Raw genomic sequence first — 9,641 nt, 5'->3', positions numbered from 1 at the left:
GATTCAGTATGCCGGGTTTTTTTTCTATTTTTATCTACAATTTATTTCTGTGCCAAGCAGTTGAATGCTTGACATAGAAAAATGAGTCTGTCACTTCAACAAATGGTATTATAAAAGCACTTAAATAATTTTAGCACAGATTATTATTGCAAAAAGAATAATCCTTCTAAAAAGTTTAACCAATGTTTCTTACAAATATTGGGCTCATCTGCTGTGTTAAAAATAAGTTAAAGAAGCTTCCTATTGGCAAAGAATGGTTTTCAAACGTGCCAAATACCATATTACAAGTGTGTTCACTTATAGCAGAAAATGTCTTTTGAGAGCCATTAAGTAATTAATAATTAACTTAATGTCCAAGAGAATGGTATTTTAATAATTGCCACCAAAGAAATCAAAGAAAGAGTGATTCGTTAGTATAGTTTTCTCATAAGGTGCCATGGAAATTTAGCATTTTAGGAAGATTTCTTCGTTCAATTATAAGAGTACTCTTTATTTTAGCAGAAGCCTTGTCCCCTGAGAGCTATACACATTCTGCCTTCAGAGCTCAGCTGCTTCATTCTGCTGTTGCTTTTCTTAATCAGACTCTTGGCATCATCAATACTTGACTTTTGATAAGATCCCCACGGTAGAAATTAAGTTTGGTAGACAGTGGATACAGAACAAGTGCAGATTATTCTGGGCGTTCTTTTTGTTCAGTAGAGTGAAATTTTTAGTGTTGAGAAGGTAAAAAAAGGAAAGGCATTTCAAAGTCTATTCTGGATGAAGATTTTCTGCTGTTATTTTAGAAATGTGCATGCATAATTACAGAAAGTACTGTTGTTTTGTATACTGAAGAGTTTTTATGTTTAGAAGCCTGTGAGAGCAAGTACTATGTCCACTGTTCTGTTATGGCTTGGATATTAATCAGAACACAGTTGAACATTATTTGACTTCACAGGGCTTGCCATGCTGGGAACACAACCTTATATGTAGTGGCCATGGGCAGTCCTATTATGGGAAACCAAGTTGAGAGAAAAGGCGGGTCACTTGCTTCTGCGCAGGTCCTGGAATTTGAAATATCCAGGGGCCTCTACAGAATCCTGGCATCAGTTACTATGTTGACTCACTCAGTGTTGGGATCACTCACTTTCCCCTTACAGGACTCAGATCTTGGAGGCAATTAGCTTCAGAGAAAAACGAATAGGAAAAACTGAAGTGTTCTTTTTTAAAAGGCTGCTGAAGTTTCTAAACCTATTGGAGCACTAAAGTTGGGAGAAAATTTAACAAGACTTTTTTTGCTGCCTTGATATACACTTTTTTTCCCCAAATGCTTTGGTGGGAAGAAGTAGAGGACTGTTGTAAGTACAAAGTCACTAAAAATATTTTTACCATGGCTTACATTTTACTTTGTGGCAAGTTCACTGATTAGGCAGATTGATTTTAAATTATTATAGTAGTTTTTGAATAAGAATATATGTTATCTTATATTTCCTGTATACATATATGTGTGCAGGTGTACATGTTTCTCACTGGGAGAACTTTTCAGTAGAAATGAGGTAGAGTTTAAAGTTTTTTCTTCACAAATATAATCAAGCAGCTCTTTCTCTTTTAAGAAACCACTGAAGTAATAGAATATGCATAACTGGCCTGGAGTATTTGTAACAAACTGTTTTAATTGCTGTGAAGTTATTTGTGCATCTGAGTTATTATCTTGATTATTTGATCTTCTGTTCAGTAATGGTTGCATGTGGGGCAGTGACCTGCTATTTATTTTCAATGAACTAATTGCAGTAGTGGAATGATGTGTGGAGACCTCAAGGTTAAAAAAATTGTCTCTGGCACATCTCAGGGGAAAAAAATTTAAAAAAACAAAAGGAATTGTGATGGGTAAATGGAGGCAGAGAAAAGGATGATAAATATTTAATTTAAAAATCCCTTTCTCATATTATATTTAGTATTTTGAGTATTCTTTTCTGTAGAATATCATGAAAAGTCTTACAAATAGTGATATGCTCTCTGCTGGCAAGTGACCAGACGCTTTTGTTGAGAGCACAACATATAAGCATGAGAGACTTCTGATCATTTCATAGCAAGCTTACCATGTTGTTCCATGTCTAGGATGACCTAGCTTTTCAGTAAAGTTTTTTCATTTGGCTTTTCTATAAAGTGTATCTATTTTGTTTATTTTAAGAAAGTCATGGTGACTAAAGAAAAATTTAGAAACTGACTCTGGCACAATAGTAAAAATAATACATAAACATAATATATGAGTAGTACAGTGTGTCCCAAAGAGATTGAGAGAGGGGATTACCTTGCCCTCCTCATCCTGCCTTTGACTGGTGGATTATACCATTCTGAAACAGATAGGATGGTGATGCCTATATTTAACAATGAAGAAAATAAGTCTGTCCAAATAAGTAATTCTTCAAAACTTCTGGTAAAAAGGTCACAGCACAACTTTGGCCTCTGTGCCAAAAAAAATGAACATTGTGCACTCACTGATTCACATTAGATGCTACCAGATTTTGTATTAAAATGTTTTTAATGACATTTCCTTATTTTATAAATTTATTTGGTGAGCATCAGAATCGCTTTCTGGTTGAAAAACCTTCCCATTTACTAATGTTACAAAAGTACAACAGCATATACTATTTGCAATGCACACATATTGATTGATCCATTGTTATGAGATATTTTTAATTGCTTAGTTTGAAAAATGTAAGAGTACATGTGGGTGGTTTTTAATGAAAGTAGTTGCCAGAAGATCCCTGTGTAAACATAAATATTGTTTACTTTTAAAATTGCTCAAATATTGCATTGTAAAGAGTCACTCAAATAATTCATTGCAAATATACATTTCATTGGAATTTTTTAAATGATAAAAATTATCTTAAGGTCTAATAAAATCATCATTTAGAATGATTTCATTTCCAGAGTCTTCTAAGAGCATCTTCTAAGGGCATCTTAACTCTGAAAAAGAGATTGCTGATCTAAGTGGATAATATATTTTTTAATTGAAAAAGAAGTTTTCTGTATCTCTTACGTGGCAAAACAGTATGGAAAATGCAATAGAGAATGTCATGTAGTAGTTATTGTAAACTTAGGATTACCAAGTGGTTTGTGCAAATTTATGTTATTTAAGGAAAAAAAAATGTGTTAATTGACGCTACTCCAGCTAGACAGTACTGAGATAGAAATTTGTAATTTGGACAGAGATATTAACACAGCTTCCTCTTCGGTTCTGAAGTATTCATTTGAAATCCTTGTAGTCCAAGTCATTTGTTACATGAGAAACAAATTGTCAAGTTATTAACCACTTGTGTGGTTTAATAAAAGAGATTTAAATCTTTGTTGTCTTGGAAAAGTCAGGGTTTTTAAAAATTCTGTTTTATTATCTTCCATCATGGCTTTATCACCAGAAAAAAGCTTCCTTCCCCTTCCACCTTCTACTGTACATAATATTCCCTTAACTTATTAAAAATGATTTATCATATTTTTTATTAAAGTATTCTTTCTTCCCCTGCAAATATAGGAACCATGGTAGTTTGATGTGAGTATATCTGCTTAAATAAAAGCATGAAGACATTTAAGTCACACAGCCATTGAAAATTCATTGGAAATTAACCTTTCTTTGAAGATAATTTTCCATTCATGTTTTCCATTTTGTTTTAGATGTAAATCATTTTTAAAGAAATTGACAAATAAGACTAATGTATGTCCTCTGTCTAACAAAACATAAGAAACCATGAAGGAAGGAGCAGACCAAGGTTTTACGGGCCTTGAGATTATACAATTTGAGGGAGGGGAGTCTTTTAGGAAAAATAATACAAAATCATGAACTGACAATAAGGTAGGGACTTGGGAGGAACCAGTGTAAGTGATGGGCCTCAAGGCTTAAACTTTAATTAAAAGTCCTAAACGTTAAAAATTATTTCATGGGAAATCACCTCCAGATGAAGGGATGCATTGTTGTTGAATCTTTTCCCAGTTACATTTTAAGATGAAATTGATGCTAGTTATATTTCTTTAAGCATACACTATTTCTCAAAGACAGGCTTTTATTTAATGCAGATTAGAGAGTTAAAAGAATGTATAACGGTAGGAATTTGACATTTCTGCCTTTCATTCTAAAAAGATACATTGATTAAAATGATGTCAAACTCAGTTAATGGAGGCGGTACAGCTATTTCAGATATACAGGGTATGTAATTTGAAGGCAAGCCAAATCACAATGAGAAGAATAATGATGACCTTGGTTTATTTTTATATAGCACATTCAGGTTTTGATTGGATTCAGAAGGAGGCATTAGTTTTTTTTCTCAGAAAGTTCCGCTATTGTCCTAGGAGATTTGCGTTTTGTTATCAAGGCACTTGGAAAATTTTGTTGGGAGGGTCATGGGCTGCAGTATAGGAAATGTAGAGACTTTTTTTTTTTTTAATACAACCAAGTTCCATTGCAAAGTTGCATGAAAATGTTTGTCTTTAGGGAGTATGCTCTGTGCAGCAGACTGAGCTTCAAAACACAATCTTACAGTCTTCACCTTTTTTCTCATTTAAAAACATCTGTTAGTTAAACTTCTTGGGGTTTCACTCTATACAATATTGACAGAATAATATTCATAACACGGATTTGGAGTTTGAATTTAGTTTACATATAGATATGAAAGGTCAGTTGGCAATGTTATGTAGTATATTATTTTGCCAATTTGAAGAGAGTTTGTCTATGGATGTCATGTGTGGAATTTTTCTTCAGATCTTTATCTTTGTAAAATTTCAAGCTCCCCCTAGTTAATATTAAAAGTGAATGTGTCTCTTAGAGATTCTCATCTCCTGTCTGGAAGGGGACAGAGACCCTTCTCATTGTGAATCACTCCTTATGCAAACTATAATTTGAGGAGTAACAACTAAAATGATTTGGTTTACATTTTTTTCTAAAATCTGTAGTATTAAAAGCTTATTTTCCCCATATATTACAGCATAATATAATTTTGCATGTACTTTTTTTTAAAGCAGAGATCTCCTCCAGAGACTCAGAAACAATAACTCTCAGGGACAACATGTCTTTCTCTTTCTCTATTCAAGATGACTTCCCTGAATGTGGGGCAGACGAGGGGGGGTGCTGCAAAAACCTTGGCTCCGACGTTCACGGGTATCTTAAATTTCTCAGCCACAGTTCTTACAGGCAGCAGGCAGAATGAGAATGAAGAGAGGAAAATGGCCTTACTTGCTCATGCTTAAAAGAGTCCCAATCTGAAGACTACACAAACTCTGCCACATGCCCATTAACAAAAGCAAAAGGCAGTACTCCCTCTGGCACAGCTCAAGCCCTCCACTGAGGCTGCCATTTAAAAAAAACAATGTCTATTCAACACTTTGCTCCATCTGATGTTATTCTGATATCATGTATTCAAAACATCTGGGAATTTTAATAGATGAAAGAACCAACAGGGCAATTTTCTCAGGGTATTATGGTTCCTGGAGGGATTTTGCATAGTGTATGTAATGATATTAAACCCTGAGAAAAAAGTGTTCCTAGCAGTCTGGATTCAGTTTGGAAATCAATTTCCTCCCTGTCCTCTTTATTATCTTTTGCCTTCTGCCTCAGTGCCTCACTTTGACTTTGTCATTATGCATGCCATTCTTCAGTAATGGAAGGTGGAGCGAATAGACAATTATCCTTTAACTGGAATGGAACTGTCATTTCTTTGCTGGAAAAAAGTTGATGCTGCTGTTGTTTTTGTTGTTTGTAAATGAGTCTTCCAGAACTCTTAATTCAATATTTTAATTCCATATAATTTTGGGGAAATAATATAATTCCATATAATTTTAAAGAAAAGATGTTGGAAAATTGGTTTTACATGTCACTTTCAAAATCTGAAGCACAGTAAAGTCAGTTAAAAAGATTTAGTCTTATGTTACAGTTCAAGTGCAAGAATATGAGGAAGAGCTTTGCTTCTATTTTTACTTATTTTAGTCTATTATTTTATTTATTTTAGTATAAAATCTTGTTATTGTAATGAATAGGAGGAATGTTAAAGTGCATCATGAAAGCCAATGCTTATCTGTGTAAGAAAGTCAGAATGTTGACATTTAAATGGATTTTATTTTTTTTAATATAATTTTTTATTTTTTATTTAAACAGGGTTAACATGATTTTAAAGAAACCTGAGAAAAACAGATATTTGAAGAAAATAGATGTTTGAATTATCATGCTTTTAGCTTATATTTAATAAATATTCAACTCATTCATGGGCATTGTGACAAGCAAGGAATTTACATAGGCCAACATAATGTAGAGTATTTGGCTAGTTTACTTCAACTTTTAAATGTACTTTATCGCCACCACTATGAAACAATTGATGTTTTAGAAAAACCAGTATTAATTGATCACAATTAGCATTATAATAGTCCAATCTTATGTCCAATTATGGGCAAATAAAGGAGTTGGCCTTTCAGTGTTTTCACCCTTTCCTTGGTTTTTGCTTTGTTTGTTTTAAATTGCTGTCCCTCTCCTGCTCCATTTCTGGCTAAGACTGTCATTGAATCAGGACTATAAAAGGGCATAAACATCAGTGGCTTTTTGCTCATTCTTGGCATCCATCTTTATTTGCACACAACTTGTCTGCTCCTTTATCAGATTACAGCAGCAGTACTACCTTAGCCTGAGCTAAGTGCTGAGTTAAAGGGCATGGGAGTCGGCACACTCTTAGGAGTAGGGATTTTAGCTTTGGAAACCGTGTGATGTCAAACTAAAGAAATGTGAAAGATAAAAATCACAGAATCAGAACTGCACACGTATTTTCACCAAAGGCAGGTTGAGTTATTTCTTTTTCTACTGATGCTCAAGGAGGGCAGGATTATAAATATGTTGTAAAAATGGCTAAGGAACCAATAAAATTATCTGTGAATCCCAATGGCTCCCGTATATTGGGAAATAACTTGGAAGGAAAAAGGAAAATCTGACTCTACAGACTGCAACCAGATAGAAGCAATGTTGGCTTGTAGCTGGTTAACTAAAAGAGCTTACTGGAAGCTCAGACAGCTGGGGAATCCTGATTTAGTAGAGCCTGAAGGGCAGGTCAGGAGCCATGTGAACAGCTGCTGAAGAGCTAGAGGATTCCTTTGGATTAGGTGTACACACCCCATCTCTAATGGGCTATGTCAGAGAGTACCAAGTGTTATCACAGAGTTCAGTTGGCTCAAGCCTGTGGATTTTGCAGTGTTTTACTTTAAATGTCTGGAAATAGAGTTGCTCTCAAAAGAAGTCCAGAACTAAAAATATCAAAAGCAGTGACTCTGTCAAGTTTGTATTGTATTGGGTTTCGGTGACCACTGTTTAAAGAAGGAACAGTTTGCTATTCACTCATTGATGCAACTAATATATATATTGAGTGCCTACTCCATGCCAGGTACTGTACTAGTCTCTGGAGATAAGATTCTAAACAAGCAAACTGGGGCGCCTGGGTGGCTCAGTGGGTTAAGCCGCTGCCTTCGGCTCAGGTCATGATCTCAGGGTCCTGGGATCGAGTCCCGCATCGGGCTCTCTGCTTGGCAGGGAGCCTGCTTCCCTCTCTCTCTCTGCCTGCCTCTCCGTCTACTTGTGATTTCTCTCTATCAAATAAATAAATAAAATCTTTAAAAAAAATAAACAAGCAAACTTAGAGATTAGAATTAAGGATAGAATATATATATATATTATATATATATATATATTATACATATAATATACATATGTAATAGTCACACACTATTTAAATCTCATTTGAGGTAAGGGATGGAGAATAAAGCATACATTTTTATAAGAATGCATAATAGTGAGACCTAGACTAATATTAGAAGTTGGGGAGAGATCCCTAGGAAAATTACATTCAAAGTAACACAAAAAAGAATGGAATTGGGGAACAGTGGTCAGAGGGAGAAAGAGAGAGGAAAAATGTTTACATTCAGAGGAAACAACATGTGTGCAGATAGAACTTGGTATGAAAAAAGAACTAAAAGAAAGTGAATTTTCCTTGAGTATAGTAAGTCAGAGAAAGTTTGGGACTGCTGTGGGGCTAAGTAACTAAGTAACTAACTTAGTAACTAAGTAACTAACTTAGTAACTAAGAGCCTCAGAGGCCATGGGAATGATTTTTTCTTCATAGTAAAATCAATAGACAGCCTTTTAGAGTCTCAGGTAGGCCAGTGATATGAACATACTTATGGATTTTTTTTCCTTAATATCATTCTGTTTTGTGAAGAAATTAGGAGATATAAAGAGTAGAGGAAGGATTATCACTCTGATAGCTTCTCCAGGGGCAGAAGGTGGTATTGACTAGAATGCTGATACTGAAGTTGGAACAAGGGAATTTATTCAAGATTTAGTTATGAGTTGGAGTAAATAGGAATTGGTGTTAATGGATGTGGTATTTTCCGTGGTCCATAGAATTGGGTGGAAGAGAATGAGATGTGAGCCATCGAGTTTGGATGAGACCAACTAGAAAGATCATGGAGTGTGAAAAGGAGGTCAGGAATTCCATATGGAAAACAAGAACATGCCAAGAAATTATAGAAACATCTAAGTAGAATGATAACCCTGATATGAGGAAGTGGTGATGCAACATGGGGGCTTAAGTGGGTAGGAGAAGAATCAATGAAACAAGATGGGATTGGGAGGGAGACAAACCATAAGTGACTCTTAATCTTACAAAACAAACTGAGGGTTGCTGGGGGGAGGGAGGTTGGGAGAAGGGGGGGTGGGGTTATGGACATTGGGGAGGGTATGTGCTTTGGTGAGTGCTGTGAAGTGTGTAAACCTGGCGATTCACAGACCTGTACCCCTGGGGATAAAAATACATGTTTATAAAAAAAATAAAAAATTAAAAAAATCCTAAAGCAAGTAATATTTCAGTAAAGAGGGGTTTCTTTCAATCTCCCATTTAATGACTTTATGAATGAGGATCACACTTGCAACACCAGGTGTCTTGGTTTCCACAGTCTCTGTCATCTATTTACCCCTAATTTCCTTTCCCATATTGCTATTTCTGTGAGATATCACCAAAATGTTGCCTTAGTAGAAAATCCTCAATAAATATTTAAATTGTGTAATGTATTCAGCTTTTTCCTGTACTCTGCACTTCCTAAAAATACCTTCTTCGGAAACCCCATTTCAACTGACTGCTGTATAATGAAATGAGACTTCAGTGTAAAACATTTATCATAGTCTGAATTTCAATTGCTCAGTCAGAGTTGTTAAGCAATATGAAAAATCATCCTTTAGTGAATACAGAATTGCATAGATATGACAAGGTAAGTTTGCACTTTATTTAATGCTATTTTATTTAATATAGATGCTTATTGGAGAAATGTCTAAAATTTCTTGAGAACCATTAGTGAAATTGATTATTCTTAAATCTGGAAAAATGGTAAAAATACTTAGAAAACATTGACAGTTCAGTTTAAATAAAACTAGAATTGTACTGAAGCAGTAGAAAGCACTTGAGTAATTGAAATTTAGTCATGGATGAGTGTAATGTACTTATCAGTTAGCTTTCGGGGGAAGTAAGACTAGATGGAATATTAATATGGTATTGTGCAACTTTTTTACTATTAGGTTTTTACTTGCTTATAGCCAAACATTAGCAAACACCTGCTGTGTTCTGTCTGACTTCTTTGAGATTATA

The 9,641-nt window shown here is 34.7% G+C and overlaps 1 protein-coding gene across 3 annotated transcripts in view; it reads left to right on the top strand.

The window, feature by feature from the left end:
• The first annotated feature begins 1,101 nt into the window (after positions 1–1,101).
• DMD (dystrophin) overlaps positions 1,102–9,641 on the top strand; it is a 2,119,021-nt gene continuing 2,110,481 nt past the window's right edge. For all 3 annotated transcript variants that reach the window (XM_045089435.1, XM_045089434.1, XM_045089436.1), the window contains exon 1: positions 1,102–1,337. In XM_045089435.1, coding sequence (XP_044945370.1) covers positions 1,307–1,337 — 31 coding nt within the window. In that variant the 5' untranslated portion in view covers positions 1,102–1,306. The remainder of the gene's footprint in view (positions 1,338–9,641) is intronic.

The sequence above is a fragment of the Mustela putorius genome, unplaced genomic scaffold (assembly GCF_011764305.1).
Source record: "Mustela putorius furo isolate JIRA1106 unplaced genomic scaffold, ASM1176430v1.1 tig00003836_pilon_pilon_pilon, whole genome shotgun sequence".
Taxonomy (NCBI): Eukaryota; Metazoa; Chordata; class Mammalia; order Carnivora; family Mustelidae; genus Mustela; species Mustela putorius.
This window is presented reverse-complemented; position numbering and strand designations above follow the sequence as displayed.